Raw genomic sequence first — 20148 nt, 5'->3', positions numbered from 1 at the left:
CTCCCTACCCCACACCCCTATAACTTTGCCTGTCTTTTATTTCTCTTTTTAGTGATGACATTTTAAAAAATGAGGTGCTTTCAAAATCAAGATACTACTACTCTTAGAAATTATGTGGCCACTACAAAAATCTTTCAAAACATGATTAACGATATGGAAAAGGCTGATGACATTAAATATCATATCATTTTTATTTATATAACATCTAATATCCATTTTCATAGGTAGGACAGATTTAGTCCTACAGTGGACTGAGGGAGATAAGGATTTTAAATATATATGCCTTCTATAGATATGAATTGATAGACTCCCTGTATGCGCGTGCACACACACACACACTCTCAGGGAAAAGACTCAATGAAAACGCATCAAAATGCTAGTAATGATCATTCTGGGTGGTAAGATTGTAAATATTTTTTACTTTTGACTTGTATTTTCCAAATTTTCAATAAATAACATGCAATACTGTTATAACCAAAACTAAATATTGTAAACATCACCTAGTCTAGTTTCCTAATTATTGGATAGAAAAAGGTATGTGAGCACTCAGCACCTTTGTCCTGGCTGAGGTGTACATGTGTTTAAAAGCGCTGCCAGGCCAGCCATGAGGGAGATGCAGGCCCTTCAATAGCTGGTCCAGCCCTGCTCTCCCTCCGGCAAACTAAGCTGAAATTTTGGGCAGTGAAATCAGCTCCAACTAAATGGAGAAAAACCACAGGCTTCTCCACTAGGATCAGAAACAAGGCAAGGATACCTCTATGTCCTCTACTGTTCAATATCACATTCTAGGCATTGGCCAATGCTGTTAGATGAGAGAAAATAAGAGGAGTGGTAATTGGAAAATAAGAACTCTATTTGCAGACAATATGACTGCATAACTGGAAAACCCTAGAGGATCAATTAGGAAACTAATTCAAATAATAAAATAAAATAATTCAGTTACATAGCAGAATATAAAATTAACAGACAGAAGTCAAATGCCCCCATTTACACAAATAAAACAGAAGAAATAATGATAGTGAAAACCTCTTTTACAGTATCAACAGAGAAAAAATACTTAGTAATAAATTTAATAAGGAACATGTGAAACTTGTATAAGGAAGCATTTAAGATCCTCCTAAAAGACACAGAAAGCAAGTTGAGCCAAGAAAGACATCCTTGCTTTCAGATAGCAAAACTCAATATCGTAAGTCATAAATTTGTTATTTAGCACAACGTAAATAAAAATATAAACAACTATTTTAATGGAGTTAGACAAGTGAATGCTGCATTTATATATGAAAATGAACATGCTAAACATCCAGAAAAACCATAAAAAGGAACTGTCTTAGGGGAAACTCCAATAAACCAGAAAACAAAATACTTATAAAGCCTCTATAAGTAAAATAGTATGCTATAACTTGTGAAGAGACAGATCAAAGGATTAGAGTAAAGACAGACATGGACCCAATAAATATGTATCTTTAGTTCATGATAAAGGTTGCATCTCAAATCACCAGGGCAAAGATGGACTTTTTAATAATGAGGCTGAAACAATAATATTTGGAAAAGAATAAAATTAGAGTTATGCTTTACACCATATACCAAGTGAATCAAGAAACTAAACAGAGAAGATAAAAACATGCAAATATTACAGAAAAACACAGAAAATTCCTCTTCAGCCAGGGGTAGGGAAAGGATTTCCAACTATGATTCAAAAGTAAGATCTAATAAAAGGAAAGATGAACAAATCTGAATATAAAAAACTTTTTAAAAAAAGTACAACGCTATACACAACAACAAATAAAGTCAAATGACAACTGAAACTGGGAAAAGATAGCTGCAGTATACAATATAGATTAAGGACTAATACCACATACATATAAAGAACTGTTAAAAACTGAAGGAAGCACAACAGAAAACTGGGCAAAAGATCTGAACACATAACTGACAGGACAAGGTACAAAAATGGTCATTAAACTTACAAAAAGATGTTCTAAATCACTCACAATGAAAGAAACTGCTACTTAAAACCACACTGAAATACAATTTCCCACAAAAAGTAAACACACACACACACGCTCTACACTGGAAATGTTGTGCGGAAATGCGTGACCTCACACAGTATTGGTAGGAATGCAAACAGAACTATTAGACATTGCAAAATTCCCTAGGAGAACTGCATTTATGTTTGCCTTTTGATCTAGCAATCCCAGTTCTAAAAATTCACCCTGAAGCTATGCCTCCAACAATTCGAAAATATGTAAGCATGAAAATATATATTGCAGCATTATCTGTAACTATAACATATCAGAAGCCATTTACAAGCCAGCACACATGGGAGATTGGCTGGGTAAGTTATCACGCAGATGTGCAGTGGAGTACTAGGCAGCTGTAACAAAGAATGAGGAAGACCCTATGAACTGATGTTGAGTAACGTAGTACTCGTAGTATTGTGAAAAAAGCAAAGTGCCAATGTGTACTGATGCTATTCTTTTGTGCTTAAGAAAGAAAGGGAAATAACATATAAAATAAACCAACCTATCGATTTACCTATCTCCATATTCATGCCACAAATTACAGGAAGGATAAATCTGAGATTAACAAGAAGGTAAGTAGGAATGGGGTGGCAAGGAAGGGAAGACGGCACTTCTTTGGGTATTGTCTTGTGTACAATTCTGACTACTGAACCGTGTTAAGTATTTCATGAACTTGAAAAAAAAGCAAAAAAAAAAAAAAAAAAAAATCAAAGGATGGCTGCTGCTGCTGCTAAGTCACTTCAGTCATGTCCGACTCTGTGTGACCCCATAGAGGGGGTGGGGCCTAAAATGGATTACAAATACAAACAGAAACTAAGGAGCCAAAAGTAGTGTTAGTCACTCAGGTGTGTCCAACTCTTTGTGACCTCATGGACTGTAGCCCGCCTGGTTCCTCTGCCCATGGGATTCCCCAAGCAAGAATACTGGAGTGGGTTACCATCCCCTCCTCCAGAAGATCTTCCCGACCCAGGGATCAAACCTGGGTCTCCTGCATTGCAGGAAGATTCTTTATCGTCTGAGCTACCAGGAAGACTATAATGAGAAAAATTGAGTATCAAATAAATAACATCCCACTGAAGTGGGGCGGGAAGGAGGAGTAACCTGACCAAAAAGCACTTAGAAAAAGCACTTAGACAACAAAAAATGCTAACAAATACTGAACGAAGCTGCTGCTGCTGCTGCCAAATCACTTCAGTCGTGTCCAACTCTGTGTGACCCCATAGACGACAGCCCACCAGGCTCCCCCGTCCCTGGGATTCTTCAGGCAAGAACACTGGAGTGCGTTGCCATTTCCTCCTCCAATGCATGAAAGTGAAAAGTGAAAGGGAAGTCACTCAGTCGTGTCTGACTCTTTGTGACCCCGTGGACTGCAGCCTTCCAGGGTCCTCTGTCCATGGGATTTGCCAGGTAAGAGTACTGGAGTGGGATGCCATCGCCGAAGCTAGCAGGCTTCTTTTTCACATAAATATGGTCTAGTAATTCTGAATCCATTTCTTATATATTCCAGGATTAACAAATAAGAAAATATATTATGGATCCTATGTCTACTGTGACAGGTTTCTCACAGTAAAAAACAGAGAGCTATTAATATTAGAAGGGGAAAGAATAGAATGAATCCCATGGTATTGAAATAAAATTGGAACTATCACTATAAAGACATTGTTCTTCCTTGATGGCAGGTAGGCAGGTAGACAGAAATGTGTGGGTACATATAATGAACATTTATGTGTGTAACATGTTATGTGTATATGTCATACACACACTCATTACCATATACACACACACGTGGATGCCCTTCCTAAGCCCAGAAGCAATGACTCCCCAGTGGCAGTGAACACACCTAGTTAAACCTTGGTTTCTACATGCTCTTCTCCAGTAAAAACAACCAAGGCACCTAAGAGAAAGGACCAATTCCAGGACTTGAACAGAAGTTTCGAGATGTGTCAGGAACATCCTCTGGTGCCAGAAACTAAGGAAGTGCTTGAAGAAGGACAGGGACAAGGTAAGCGAGGGAGGAGACAGCCCGATGGGCTTCCACCGGCCAGGTCTGGGATCAAGTGAGCAAAGGAAAAAATGCTTTGACAGTAAGGGATTATGACCCCCTGAACCTAAGACTCCACACAGGAATTTTGTACTGCTGTTGCAATTTTTCTGTAAATCTATTTCAAACTTATGTCAAAATGAAAGGTTAACAAAAAGTTTTCATTTTATGGAAATTTTAACTTCCTTTAGAGCTCTATAGCATCAGAGAGGAAAGCTATTTTTTAGCACCACGATGCTTCATCTCACATGACTGATGACTCATCTCCCCGGCTGGCGGCCACGGCGGCACCTGGGTGAGGCACCACAGGGGCTGGGGATGGTCACAGGCTGGTTGAAAGGATTTCTGAGAGCCAAACACCACGGGCCTCGGCACTCCACACTGACGGGGATGGGTGTCTATCTAGTGGAGCTGTTTCTTGGCAAAAGATACTCAAACTTCTTGACTTGGAGTGCGATTTGATAAATTCACCAGAGAGCCTTCTCTCTGGCTTACTTGGTTGTCCCCTCCTTATCTAGTCTCCCACCCACCTGCTAAGACTATATGAAGCCATGTCATGTGCATCCCTGGTATGTGTGTGAGCTTCTCATGCTCTGAGTATAAAATGATGATGGCATCTGATGTTTACTGAGCATTTTTCATTTCACTGAACTTTTACAGTAACACTGATAAGAGACTCCTTCATCTTTTTACCTGGCGGAAGGTTCTGCTCACAAACGTCAGAAGGATATCCATCCATTAACACAGTGCCAAATGCGACAGGGGGTGATGACAGAAACCATGGGGCCTGATGCTTTTTTGAGGGTAGGGTAGATTTTCTTAGGCTGTTTTGACAGCTTCCTGAAGCCTCTCTTGAAACCCCAGAATTCACTAATATGACACTTGAGTTCCTGGCCTTAAAAAGTTTAAAGTACATTTAACGTTTACATTATCAATAAATATTTTTGTCTTTATTCTGTGATTGTTATTTGCATTAGAGAATGGCCGCGGTCTTTCCTCGGTAGGATGCATATTGATGCTTCAAACTAGGCTGTCCCATCAGAGTGTGCTTGGTCCTATAGCATCCTGCCTCCATCTATTAGAATCAGAACAACTACTCATAGTGGTTTGTGACTCAGTTTTTTAAAAGTTAAGCAATTCAAATTCACTAAACACAAATCAGAAATAACAACAGGTCATCGAAACCGTAGCTCACTACATTTCAAAATGTGAGATGATGTCACGATTTTTCTAGCACTTTCACCCAGGAGCCGAGTTCTCATTTGGGCACAGATGAAGGCAGGATACCTGGCTTCACAGAGCAAAATTCATCCTCAGAGGTCAAGCAGGTATTACTTTCTCTGTTATTATATGAGTTTTCATCTCCTCTAAAAAGAACTTCTTGGTTATGCACAAAAGCTAGTCAACCTTTACAACAATTATACATTTTACAGAAAGATAAAAATTATCAACTATTCAAGATACAAAAGTTAGGAGGCAATGGCCTCCACAGCACTGAATAAATCATACCAAAATTTCCCCATTGCCAATTAAAAAAAAAAATTCCTGATTACTTTTTAATTTAGTACCTTGAAAATATACTCCCCCATTCAAAAAAAAAAAAAAAAAAAGTCACAATTTACTTACAAGTTTTTATATTTCACGTAGAACTCCTCAACTTCTACCTCCTCTCCGGATTCCTTCTGCAACAGAGGAAAATTTCAGGCATATACTTGAAAGCATTTACTAGAATGCTCCAAAAGTAATGATTTACTCCCGTGTGGACACACATAAGGCATCGCAGAAGTGGCATGGGACGTTCCTGGAAGGATGAGCACGTGGTGAGCTGGTGGGAGGCAGTCGGATGAGGACGGGCCAGGCGCTACCCGATCGGCTCTGGCTTCTCAGACATGAATCACTTTAACTCCTCCCTAACCACATGCAGCTTCATTCACAACAACCTGACCCCAAATCTGGCTTTCTGCCAAACCCACAGTGTTAAGTAGACGCCAAGTGTACCATTTTCGCAGGCAGCAGCCAATTAGCAACTGCTCTCCTGAATGCCATATGTATTATTTTTGGCTGCCTCATGGCAACTTTACATTGTGGGTTTTGTAATGTTTTAAAATATTTAAAAGACATTTATTCGTCCATATAGTTAATAACTCTAAACAAGAAACCATATAAAACTAAACCTTGTTCCTAGGCTGTAATTTCAGTGCATCACTATTGAGGGTTTTAGTTTGACTCGATGGTACAATTAAAATCTCTCAGACAAGATGTCTCACACACGTAGCAGCCAAATAAAATTAACACTCCAAATACGACGTTGAGGTGAGGTTAACGTTGTGACCCATCAGCCAGACCGAGAGTGCAGTGGGCAGATTATCTAGAATCTCTCCCTTGATCCTGCCTACCGTCATGTCTGCAGAAGACACCACGTGGATGATATTTTAAGCATCTCTTTCAATATTTTTTTTTTCCTTTTGGTTTTAGGCTGTTAAACAAGTCGTAATATGTAATTTTCTTCTGGAACATTTGATCAGATAAATCAGGGATGTAAAACATAAACACCATTTACAGATGTTCGAAGATTGCTTTTTACACTGTTACGAGAGCACCTGCCTGGAGGGTCGCATTTGGCTGCTAGGCGGCCTCAGAGATGCCGCGGAGAAAACTAAGGCAAGTCAGAGCATGACAGAAGATGAACAAAGGAAAAGAGACATTTACTGGGTGACAGACTGGCACCAGGTCCATTCAAAGACACTGGGCTCGCCCTCAATCCTTAGCCTTCTTCTTCAAAACTCTTACAAGTATCAGTTAAACTTAAACATCACGCAGCTTTTCCAGCTGCCAAGAGATCCCCAATAAGGACACTGAGGAGTACGGCCAAAAGCCATTAACACATGGTCCTACCCTCCCTATAGACTGCCATACTAAGTGAAGTAAGTCAGACAGAGAAGGAGAAATACTGGGTGACATCCCTTATATGTGGAATCTAAAAAGAAATAATATGCATGAACTTATTTACAAAACAGAAAGAGACTCACAGACTTAGAAAATGAACTTATGGTTGCCGGGGGGAAAGACTGGGGGAAGGGAGAGTTAGGGAGTTTGGGATGGACATGTACACAGTGCTGTATTTAAAACGGATAACCAACAAGCACCTACTGTAGAGCACAGGGAACTCTGCTCAATGTTATGTGGCAGCCTGGATGGGAGGGGAGTTTGGGGGAGAGTGGATACGTGTTGGTATGGCTGAGTCCCTTTGCTGTTCACCTGAAACTATCACAACACTGTTAATCAGCTATACCCCAAAACAAAAAGTGTTAAAAATTAATTTAAAAATTTAAAAACATCTGGTCCTGCCCTATCATCATCCTAAAACATTTTCTTTTTTTTAAGTATCATCAATTTGATTTATTTATTTTAAAGATTTTTTAAAATGCAGACTTATTTTTTAAATTCCTATTGAATTTGTTACAATATTGCTTCTGTTTTAGGTTTTGGGTTTTTTGGCCTCAAGGCCAGTGGTTCTCAGCTCCCCGACCAGCGTGAAACTCGCATCCCTCACAGTGGAAGTCTTAGCCACTGGACCGCCAGGGAAGTCCCTATAGCAATGGCAGTTTCTTTTTTCTAAAAAAGAAATAATAATAACTTTATTTATTTACTGTTGGCTGTGTTCAGTCTGCATTGCTGCATGAGCTTTTCTCTAGTTACGGTGAGCAGGGGCTACTCTCCAAGTGTGGTGTGCAGGCTTCTCGCTGCAGCGGCTTCTCTTGCTGCAGAACACAGGCTCCAGGGTGCGTGGGCTCAGCAGTTGCAGCTCCCGGGCTTTAGAGCACAGGTTCAATGGTTGTGGTGCATGGGCTTGGAGGCTCTGAGGCATGTGGAATCTTCCAGGATCAGGGATCAAACCTGTGTTTCCTGTGCTGGCAGGCAGATTCTTTACCAGTGAGCCACCAAGGATGCCCCTAGAGCAACTTTTTAACCAATCTGCACAGAAAACCATCTGTGTCCCAGATTTTATTTACTTTTATTATTTTTATATCAATTTTTATTGGAGTATAGCTGATTTACAATGTTGTGACGTGTCCCAGACATTTTAGTTGTCCAAAATGAAATGTTTGCTAGATGCCTTCAGTATACACCAGCAATTACTGTATCGATAAATTCCGGTTGCTTCGAGTCCGACCGTCCCGGACTCACCTTACATTTTTCTAGCTCTAGTATCACCTGGTTCCACGCCCACATTTCAGCAATCATTTCGAGACACATTATCTTGGCATACAACCGGAGATTTCAGTAGAAAGCCAAAGATAAGACAGGGGCCATCCAAGGAGAATGAGAAGCCAGGAAGAGCCTAGATCTCATGGTGCTTCTCATAGCATATCATGAAATTTAAACCTCGAATGGAATTCAAATGTCTGGCCTGCTGTTTTAACCGTTTGATGTTAACTCTATTTCTTTCAATTCTGAAAAAGGTTTCCAAAATTACATACCTTGGAGGTAGTAAAAAGACAAGCTTTGTCCCTTCCATGCTCTGTTATTTCCTGACTTCACTCTTTCAGAGCCTTCCTCCTGTATTGTCATTCCCATCTTACTCTAAGTGGTCTCACCGTCTGGAACTGCTAAGAGGGTCTCAAAGCACACAGGATGATCTCTTGAACAAAGAGGTCATTTTCATTCCGCCTCAGTTCTGCTCCAGAAGGCTCAGACTCTTAAAGGTGTCAACGTTGTGTCCCTGACTGTCATGTAGACCCATTTTCTTGTTGGGATCAGCTATGCTTCAAGGGGGCGTGCTATGGAGATCTCAACAGGAGGGTCTCGAGCTCTCTGGGAGCAGGTGATTGGGTTCCAGACCTCACTGAGCAGCAGCTGGAGCAGGTGCAGAACTGTTCCAGGTCCCAGTTCTTTGGGATGTTCTGAACTAGAACTCTGTGCTCTGTTCAGTGACCATTCATGTTGGATCATCTTCCTGCTCCCAAAACTGTAGGTGGATCCTCTTCCCGCTCCCAGAACTGTAGGTAGATCCTCTTCCCGCTCCCAGAACTGTGGGTGGATCCTCTTCCCGCTCCCAGAACTGTGGGTGGATCCTCTTCCCACTCCCAGAACTGTGGGTGGATCCTCTTCCTGCTCCCAGAAAAGTGGGTGGATCCTCTTCCCCATCCCAGAACTGTAGGTGGATCCTCCTCCCGCTCCAGAACAGTAGGTAGATCCTCTTCCTGCTCCCAAAACTGTAGGTAGATCCTCTGCCCTCTCCCAGAACTGTAGGTGGATCCTCCTCCCGCTCCAGAACTGTAGGTAGATCCTCTTCCTGCTCCCAAAACTGTAGGTAGATTCTCTTCCCGCTCCCAGAACTGTAGGTGGATCCTCTTCCCGCTCCAGAACTGTAGGTGGATCGTCTCCCTGCTCCAGAACTGTAGCTGAATGGCCTTCCTGCTCCAGAACTGTAAGTGGATCCTCTTCCTGCTCCCAAAACTGTAGGTGGATCCTCTTCCCACTCCCAGAACTATAGGTGGATTGTCTCCCTGCTCCAGAACTGCAGGTGGAGAGCTATAGAACTGTTTTCCCTTCATATCATATAAATATAATTACACTGGCCTCTTCTGTTTTACTTACAGCAAAACAATGAACAAAAGTGTGTGAATTCATCAGCCCTCAGGGGCATCCTTTTAATTATTCACTAAATGGCAGTCAGTTTGACCAGACTCTTAAGACAGTTGAAAACAGCCCCAGTCCCCTATCTTCACCCTGCAATGTTCAAAACTCTTTCTTCAATGGGCATATCCGATGAACAACTGAGCCCAGGCACCACTACTGTGCATGCACACACATACACACAAAACACTCAAACTGACCGGGTTAGTCCAAAAGGGCCTTTGGGGTTTTTCCATAATCTTATGATGGAAAACCCCCACCAACTTTCTGGCCAACCCATTATCTCTAGGACAGTTACCAGTAAATTTGAGAGTGCTCTGAAGTAATTTTACATACTCAGTAGACTAGTTTTGAGAAATATGTTTATCCTTTTATTAGACGCCTAGAGTAGTCTATCAAAATCTTTATTATTCACTTGAAATTGAAAGTTCCAAATATATTAAGTTATACTTGTCCCACTGTTGCCATGAAACAGAACCTTAACCAGGCATAAATCGACTCCTCAGCCACCTGGATTCTAAAACAGCCATTCAGCAAATGATAATCCAAGCCTGCAAGACCTTTCCCAAACACCCTATTACTAAATTAAGCAGTTGCATTGAGGAAACAAAGCTAAACTTTAGGGTGAAAAGGTGGAAATCTTATTAAATAATGCAGAAAAGAATGAGAAAGTGCCTTGATAAAAGTAACAATAAATCCATTCTTTCTTCTGGCCCAACCTACTGTGTACTCCATCAGAGGTATCAAATCATGGTTTACTTAGGAAGAAAATAGGACATCATAAATACAGAATTCACTTTCAAAACTGTTTTTGACTTTCTGATACAAAAAGATTTGAATTGTTTTCCCCCAAGGACAGATGGCTCAAGGCAGAAAGGGCTATACTATGACTCACTGTGCAAAGAGAATTAACCTTTACACAATCCAAAAGTCCATTCTTAAACCTATCTCAATATTCAAATACAAGTACCACCTATGTTCCTTCTACTGGGTCTCACGCTTGTGCATTTGGGTTTGTTGTTGTTGTTTAGTAGCTTAGTCATGTCTAACACTTTTGTGACCCTGGACTGCAGCCTGCCAGGCTCCCCTGTCCATGGGATTTCCCAGGAAGAATACTAGAGTGGGTTGCCATTTCCTTCTCCAGGAGTCTTCTCTACCCAGGGGTTGAACCGGTGTCTCCTGCTTTAGCAGGTGAGTTCTTTACCACTGAGTCATCAGGGAAAACCCAATGTGGGTCCAGAACAACATAAATGCCTGAGCCATCCCCATGTAACACGAGGTGCTGAACTAAGGAAGTTCTGCCAGATGAGTTCTGTGCGTTTGTATGGCTCCATCATAAGGGGTGACCCTTCAGAAGCTACAGGGATGAGGTCAGCGGATTGTAAAAACCATTACCTGAGTCCCCACTACGTGTCAGCACCACCCAGGGGCAGCTCTGCAGCCCTCACACCTTCCACAGTGCTGCCAGGGGGAGACAAAGGCACCTTCTCACAGCCACATCCTCAATTATTCAAGGTAATAGGAAACGGACTGGCCAGGCCAGCTAGAATCCACAGGAAAATCTCAAATTTCCTTTTGTTTCTATTTGCCACACTTGGCTCCACTGTTACTAAGGCTGATAACTAAAGTAACTATTTCGAGAACATAAGCAGTTTAAAAAGTGAGTACCTGCTAATGTTTACAATTTTCTGATGGTTTTTTATTGCCCTTTATGAAATACCAGTAATCTACAAGCAAGTCAATGAGCTCCATATTTCTTATTTTAAATCATACCTCAAGGCATATCTCTCCTTCCAGAGAAAATTTCCCATTACTTTTCTTCATCCTAAAATTCACCAATTCAACAAACACTCTACTACCCTCAAATACAATTACAGTGATTTTTAATCTCTGGTGATAAGATGAGCCTGGTCATCTCTAAATGGTAGTAATACCTATTCCTAAACTGGGGGTAGCTTTCTTTCAAGGGTAGGAAAGAAGGAAAAAACCAGCCCTATAGTGGGCAAGACAGAAAGAAAAAGCAATGCCCTCCATCATGTATAGTCTAAGTAGCTCTGAGTAATAGACCTGATTATAATTTGCAACCCCCAAACCTGCTGACTATGCCTACCAAAGCACTATCAATTGAATGAAAATTAATATATCCCATGTAAACCACAGGCTATTTACTCAAACAAGTCACTTCAATTCGGTGAAGGGGATTATGCTTTATAGTATGTCAAGCATTTACATTCTGCCATATATCTACAATTCACAAATTAACAATTCTAGAGTCATTAGAAGCACTAAAACACAACCTTTCTAATTAGGTTAATAGTGCTCATTTCTGCTTGAACAGGAGTGAAATTTGGTTGAGATCTTATATTCATCAGACAGGAAATTCTCAAGGTCAAAGAGTCACCAGCTAGGTAATTCCATATATCTTCATTCTCTACACTCATTTTGAAAATATCTTTTTTTTTAACTTTTTATTTTGTATTGGGATATAGCCGATGAACAATGTCGTGACAGTTTCAGGTGAACAGGGAAGAGACTCAGCCACACATACACATTCTGTGCATGGGATTTTGATCCGATGACACCCTCGGTTGGTAATAAAATATCCGTTCCATTTCATTGCAGTGAGCTGGGCTGTGTCTCTCTGTCTGACTGAATACTCTGGCTCAGCATCGCCCAGCAGAGCTCTCTGCACCATCTTGAAAATATCCTGACATGTTGCTTTTATTTTCATATGAACTAGAATGCTATCTTCTGATAAAAATCTATGCCTTGAATAACACAATAGAACAGCAAAACAGTACTGGAGCAAAGGCAAAGAAGAATTTACCACTGGCACAATACCATTTCAAGGATCTCTAGAAAGTATTTGAAGAGTTGTTGTTAAGTCACTAAGCTGTGTCCGACTCTTTGTGACCTCCTGAACTGTAGCATACCAGGCTTCCCTGTCCTTCACTATCTCCCTGAGTTTGCTCAAACTCAGGTCAATTGAGTTGGTGATGCCATCCAACCACCTCATCCTCTGTCGCTCCCTTTTCATCCTGTCCTCAATCTTTCCCAGCATCAGGGTCTTTTCCAAAGAATCAGCTCTTCACATCAGGTGGTCAAAGTACTGGAGCTTCAGCTTTAGCAACAGTCCTTCCAATGAGCATTCAGGCTTGATCTTTAGGATTGACTGGTTTGATCTCCTTGCTGTCCAAGGTATTCTCAAGAGTCTTCTCCAGCAACACAATTTGAAAGCATCAATTCTTTGGTGCTCAGCCTTCCTTATGGTCCAACTCTCACATCTGTACATGCTTCCTGGAAAAAGCACAGCTTGGACTATACAGACCTTTGTTGGCAAAGGGGTATCTCTGCCTTTCAATATATTATCTAGGTTTGTCATAGCTTTTCTTCCAAGGTGCAAGCATCTTTTAATTTTGTGGCTGCAGTCATCATCAGCAGTGATTTTGGAGTCCAAGAAAATAAAATCTGTTACTGTTTCCGCTTTTTCCCTATCTGTTTACCATGAAGCGATGGGAATGGATGCCATGACCTTCGCTTTTTGAACGCTGAATGATTTTTTGAATGCTGAGTTTTAAGCCAACCTTTTCAAAGATTTTACCTTCATCAAGAGGTTCTTAAATATTTCCTATTTGATAAACCCAGGAGTTCACTTTAAATCTTGTAATTCCTCCACTCCTCATCTCTCTCACTGGAAGTTACACTTTGTATACACTTAACTTTTTTTTTCCCCCCAGGAAAAAAAAAAGGCTTATTTTACACATTAAAACAATGAGGCTATACTTCCACACACCTTGAAAGCAAAGAAAAAGAAATAACTGTGCACTTGATGATGATTCAAGCCAGAAGACAGACACTTATACCTAAAGGAGACCATCTCTAGAGACAAACAAACCAAACACCGTTTGCTAGAACATGTAAATGACCTGGATGCCTATGTACTCCTTCAGACTAAAGCATTTTCTCAAACTGATGGAAAACGGGAAAGGTTGACAGGGAGTCTCCATCAGTAACAGATGCAGTGTTCCTGGAATTCATTGTCACAGTGTGTGTGCCCCTCAGGGACAAGGGCACCAGGCTAACAGAGGATACTTAGGGCTCGCCTTCAGGAATCAACAAGAATTTCAAACAATTTGGAAGGATAAGGTATATTATCTTCAAAAATTATACTGAAAATATTTCAGTATTTCACTTCTGCAGTAACAAAAAAGAAATACTAGGGAATATTTCAATTGCATATGAAAGGACTTCCTGGCAGTCCAGTGGTTAAGACTCTGCTCTTTCACTCTAGGTGGTACAGGTTCGATCCTTAGTTAGGGAAACTAGGATCCCACGCGCTACAAGGCACGACTGAAACAAACAAACAAACAAAATCCTCCATCAAACAAACAAGCAAAAAAAGAAATTAGAATTCAACTGCACATGAAAAAATGCTGTGAAAAGTATGAGAAAACAGCTACTTGCTAAAATGATAAAGAGAGCTTGCAGGGTTGGGGAGTGGGAGTAGGGACCTTCCTAAGAGAGATGACAGATTCATGTCTATGATTTTTTATGAATAATATTTATGAAATAGGCAGCCTATGAGTCCTATACATTTCTTTTGAGATGTTTTGAGTTCCTGCCTATTCTAAATGCGGTAGTAAAGCACTGACTGATACATTTTAATTTCATTTGGGGTTGAATATCCCAAAGATTGATATTGGACTGATATCAATTAGACAGGATTAGAACCATCAGCAGAAGTTTTATTTTACAATGGTGAAATTTTTAAAAGGAAAATGTAAAACAAAAAATAATTTTGAGTCACACCCACACCACAAGTTTTGATGACTCCACATGGCGCTTACCTGTTTTTTTACTGAACGACTGCTCATAATTTTTTCTACCACTGGACCATCTGCATCAACAGATTCCTAAACAATAAAGCAGAAGGAATGACTGCAAACGGAGAGCATGTCATTCTAAGCTATAAAAGTGAGAAACCATTCCCTTTTGCATCTCCCTCCAAACCCTTTAAATTCATACCCTTTAAATCACTGGGCAGGATCACCAGTGGGAAACACGATTGAAAAGAACAAAAATCTCCCTCTACAGAAAGGCAAAATGGAAGATCTGTGTTTATTACTTCGTGATTATGTGGTTTAATTGCGTGGACTAGCATGGGTCCCCAAAGCCAAGGAGCATTCAAAAACTCCAGCTGCCAAGAGAAATGATCTCTGCATGATGGCAAAGACCTGACTTCTCCCTGTCTGGACCCATGGGGTAAATATACTCATCATTCTGTTATTGTAGGCAGCTTTGATCTACAGAGGTCACACAAAACGTTACAGAACAGCCTGACAGAGTGCAAATTACCAAATGAACTACAAAACTGCATTTAATATATTTTTCAGTGGGTTACCAGTTTGTTAATTAAAGCACAGTGATGGTAGGAAGAGGACTTTAAAAGAGAGGGGGGAGGGGGAAAGATCTTCACAATAATCAATCCTCCATCACTACCCATATTTTATAAGCTCTTTTATCCATCATTTACATTGCATGGAGAATAAAGTATGCCCTGCTGGGTACTACATGGCAGTAATTTCATAAAGGGGTTCTTATGATGCTGAGCAGCAGGAGACAAGCCTGAGTGGCTTATTAAAGTCCCAGAAGCTATACAGCACTGAACTCTCGAAGGGAAATTCAGTCTCCCTGCAGCCCAGCTCTGACTCATCCTCAACAGGGACCATCAATTCTCCAAAGCGGTGTCAAATTGTGTATCACAGGCTCACACTAAAATAAATTTCAGTGAACAGGGTTTTTTAAAAAACCTGCTTCTAAACCACTGATTTCCCAAAGTGTGTTCACCAACACGAGATGGATGTCCAACACTTCAAATGAACTTCTCAGATACCAGCTATAAAATCTCCAGCCTATTCTTTGAAATGTACGCGGGAACCCCGCACACCTGGTCGCTCACCTGTGGCTCTGACTGTGAGGTGGTGGAGGGGGAGTCTCTCCCAGCAGCATCTGCGTCATCGGCCTCCTCATCAGAGATCTTGAACTCCAAGTCCTCGGTGTATCGCTTTCTCTTCACTTGCCTGCTGGACCGTCGTTTCTAAAACAAAAACCCACCCGGGAGGGCTTAGAAAGCTGATGCTTACTACTGTTTCTTAGAATGGCAAGGGTATATTTATATCATAAAACAACAATGATCTTAAAGAAAAGTCAGTGACTGTAACCTTGTAAATCACACAAGACATCACATTGGCAACAAATATGATGGGAAAGGGGTTAATCTGAAGTCAGACACCTGGCAGGTCAAGGTCCTGCCACTTCCGGCTACGTGGCCTTTAACTGCGCAACGGTAGTAACAACACATCTTCCTCCTCATTCAGGTGGTGAGTTGCTCAAAAGTGAAGGCAATACTGAAGCTGGGTGGTGGATATATAAGACTTCATTAGGCCATCCTATTTTTGTATATTTAAAAAAAATTTTTTTTCCATGATAAAAAGTCTAAAAAAACTGAAGGCATTAGAAGATACTTTGTGAATTATAAAGTTCTATATAACTACAGTTAGATTATTATCCAAGGTACCAATAAGATTTCAGAGGTCCATTTAAATAGAAGGTGTGCATTTTAATCTTGGTCCTAAAAGAAACAGTTTGAACATTTCTGAAGAGATGAAGGACTGAATGGCAGAATTTATAATGAGCAACTATGATAAGGAACTTTACTTTTAAAAATTTGGACTGCACTAATTAAAATGCAAAGGACTGTTAACAGTATTAGTAGGAACACTGGCAAGATGCTGTCTCATCCAGTGGTCAAAGTAGAATCTAATACACTTTTGCAGGACCAGTGTGGTCAAAATGTAAAACCTGCCCACTCATCCTGGCAAGCAAACTCCTAGGAAGCTACAGGATGCATCCAGAAGACAAATGATTAACTAAAAAGAAAAGCAAGTCACATAACAATTGGTTGCTTACAATTCTAAGATTAGAAAAACCTTGTGTATCTATCTGCATGTGTGGCCCATCAATATATTAACTCCTCCAGAGAAACACACTGCACATCTTGTTGACTTTCCTATGACCCAATGAATATTTGTTTAAAAAAAATTAATGTGTATGTGCATGTTTTCAATAATAGGAAAAAAATCTGAAAAGACACAACAAACTGTTAAAGCTATTAATTCTGGGGAGTGAAATAAATGCAGCGGAAGGAAAGATTCTGCACTTTTCGTTCAAAACAATTCTAGACTGCTTGACCTTTTTGATATACAAATAGGTTTGTCTATTAATTAAAAATGGAGATAAATAACTTTCTCATTAATGTGTGTACGTGATAAAATCTAAGCTAACTCTAAAATGACTTGTGTAACTTTTAAATCACTGACCAAGGCAAGACTATTACAGATGAGCTGGCAAAGCATACAGAATAAAAAGAATACGGAGAAAAGTAACACTGATACAAACTGCTTTCTAAGAGTTATGAAGAAAAACTTTCTGAAGAGCCTTGCAAGTTTTTTTAAGTTGGGACAGTAAGGCAGAGAGAAGCAAATCACCCCACCACATGGACCTCAGGAGGTATGGGCCAGAGCCCGACAGGGTCCAAGTCGGGACCACCAAGCTCCAACACCCTGTACCATAGAACGGGACCCACTGCATTTTACTGTATTAAGTCTGTGATTCCCTTGCTCTCAAAAGGGGGTGGGAGGCTGCTCACAATACAACTGTTACAACAGGAGCATCAGATGGGTCATTGGAGACTGTGAACTTTTAGCTCTACATCTAGGTATTGGGGGGAGTTGGGGGGGCATCCAAATTCTGACTTTCTCCTTTGACCTCCCTCTCCTCTCCGGAATAACCAATTCCATGTGGAGGTGACACAGAGGCCAGCGGGGGTCCTGCCACAGCCCATCCTGCCCCACGTCACCTTGTGAGCCCTGGCACTGTGTGTCCCCATGAGAATGAGCCTGGTCTCTCACTGTGTGACCTTAAATGCATTGTTTTAGGGACCTCAGTTTCCCGATCTGTAGAACAGGGGTAATGGTAGTAGCTGCCTCATAAGTATGCTGTGACGATCATAGAAGGAAATTCACTGGAAGCATTCAAAATGGTGCATTCAAAACATGCTAATGCTAAAGGCAATTAGTAGCATTACGGTCATCAGCAACTAGCTCCACTTTTGCAAGGAAGGTCAGGAAGCAGTGAGGCTCTAAAGCCAGGCTGCATTACACAGCCTCCTTCCTCTCTTCCCACAGCTCATCTGAAGTAACTCCTCTTCTGCCTCATTTTATCACCTCCCACTTCTGGCTGTCAATTTCTTTAAGATGCAAGAGCCTATTATCAGGAACAACATTTTAATTTGGTGAGATTTAGCATAATCTCTGTATTTCATTTGATGTATCAATTTCGCTAAATGGAAACGGATTAATCTTTATTTTCATCTTTATGTCATTACTGTAAGGAGAACGTGCTACGAATGACACATCTGTGATGCTTTATCAGGTTTCCGTGGCTGGGGCCACTCTGCCCTAGGATTCTTTCAGTGCAAGTAACTAAACGTCCTTGGACAGAGTCTAAAACAAATCCACTTTAAACCCCACTTTGATAATGAAGAAATGTTCCAGTGCAATAAGACAGAGGGACTTTTTTTTTCATATAGAAATGTATGTATGGTGAATATAACTTTCATAATCAAAGTTTCTCCTCATATCAACTTTGTCTTACATAAGGGTAAAAAAAATATAGAGTTAGAACTCAATTTTCTGAACTGTTTAAATGTTATATGGCTTCTCTCCTTCTAAATAATAACTGATCTTAAGTTCATTTATTTTGGGTATCAAGGTTCCTTTTCCAATTTCCCAACAGAAAATAATTTATTACATAATAGGCTTCTTTAAGATCTCTTAGATTATTATTTAAAAGATTTGGGGAGTATGGCTGATTCAGTTGATGTTTGAGAGAAAACAACAAAATTCTGTAAAGCAATTATCCTTCAATTAAAAAAGAAAAAAAAAAGATTGACAGGGGATCAAAATAAAATGTAAGAATTGCACTTAAAGCTCAAAACTTTTGAATTAACACAAAAATAACTTGTTAAACTTAGACTGTTTTAAGAATTTCCTTATAGCTAAAATAGGTATACTGAAGAGGAGATTCAAATGCGTTGTCACAATTTCACTGTGGCAGTACTTTGTGACACAATTTTCAGTTGGGTAAAAGAAAAAATAAGACATGGCATTTACTGGAGTTTAAACAAATCAATCATAAAACTCAAGAACTACATGCCCTTTACTGAAGCGTGTGCAACAGGAAGAAACACAACAAACCAGCAGGCAGCATCACTTCCTGTGCGGAGACACAGGAGGGACACTGAGAAAGAGTGACTTGTGTGGTTACTGACTTCAGCTGTGCAGCCCAGGACAGTTCAGCACCAGCCAGTGAGAAAGGATGCATCGATGTCCCTTTGCATTGATTAGCATTTTCTATAAGAGAAATGCAGAAGGGGGAAAAAAAACACAAAACACTGGTATTTCATAAAGCCCATTTGGGTCTGCAGTAATACAAATGGATTTTTAAGATTCAGTAGTGTTTGTGAAAGAACTACAGAATTTTCTTGACCTGTGTGAAAGTCGTCTTCATATTGTCTAAATACTACTACATGAAGGTCCTAGTTTAAGCAAAGACAATTCAGGGGGAAAAAAACTACCTGTGAGCATAAAAATTAAACTCAAAATCATTAAAAATAGCTTAAAACTCCCTAAACAATTAAAATATCTACTCACCTCCCCCATATCCTTTCACTGACACACATTCATTCATTCATTCTCTCTTTCCCCCTTTCAGGTCCTCTTAGGTTAGGCCATTCTGTGACTTTATCGGTAACAGAGAGTTCTAGTTAAACACACACACACAAACAAAAGCTATCTGAAATTCTTTAGCACAGAGCTGTATATTGCAAGTATTTTGTTTCTAACTTTGAAGCAAATTAGTAGGTACAAGGAGTTCTGAATATGCACCAAACCATTAGAAAAGGTCAAACTTGCTTCCAGGGGCTGCTTTCTATCCTGGCAGGACGCTCAGTAACTGCTCCTTGACAGCGGAGATGTCATTCACAGAAGCCACGTTCCCAGGCACCCCAGAGGACCACGCTGGCATGCTTCCAGGGAACGTAACAAGGAAATAATGTTCAACAGTCACGTGGAGGGATCCCTTACTTACAGTCCTCTCAGTGGAGGCAGTATGCTTTATACGCAAGAACGTGAATTCCTGATGTTTATTTCAGGGCCAGTCTTTCGACTGATTCCTATAAAACTGTCCAAAAGTCAGGAGAACCTAACACTGGACAATCGTGCAGAGCTGCCATCCAGAAAGTCACTCAGCTGGTTCACAGAAACTTTAGTATTACACAAACACATCTCGACTCTGACCGTCGGATGTCAGAAACCTTAAGATGAGGTA

The 20148-nt window shown here is 40.4% G+C and overlaps 1 protein-coding gene across 3 annotated transcripts in view; it reads right to left on the bottom strand.

Moving 5' to 3' along the window:
• Positions 1 to 20148, bottom strand: part of CHD7 (chromodomain helicase DNA binding protein 7) — a 190595-nt gene that overhangs the window by 51502 nt on the left and 118945 nt on the right. For 2 of the 3 annotated variants that reach the window (XM_055546063.1, XM_055546064.1), the window contains exons 5-7: positions 15659 to 15796; positions 14547 to 14612; positions 5686 to 5741 (exon numbers count right to left, since the gene is read on the bottom strand). In XM_055546063.1, coding sequence (XP_055402038.1) covers positions 5686 to 5741; positions 14547 to 14612; positions 15659 to 15796 — 260 coding nt within the window. The remainder of the gene's footprint in view (positions 1 to 5685; positions 5742 to 14546; positions 14613 to 15658; positions 15797 to 20148) is intronic. The other variant, XM_055546065.1, reaches the window with a different exon arrangement.

Source organism: Bubalus kerabau, chromosome 14, assembly GCF_029407905.1.
Source record: "Bubalus kerabau isolate K-KA32 ecotype Philippines breed swamp buffalo chromosome 14, PCC_UOA_SB_1v2, whole genome shotgun sequence".
In the NCBI taxonomy this organism is placed as follows: Eukaryota; Metazoa; Chordata; class Mammalia; order Artiodactyla; family Bovidae; genus Bubalus; species Bubalus kerabau.
The sequence above is the reverse complement of the archived record's forward strand: the minus strand, read 5'-3'. Positions and strand labels throughout refer to the sequence as shown.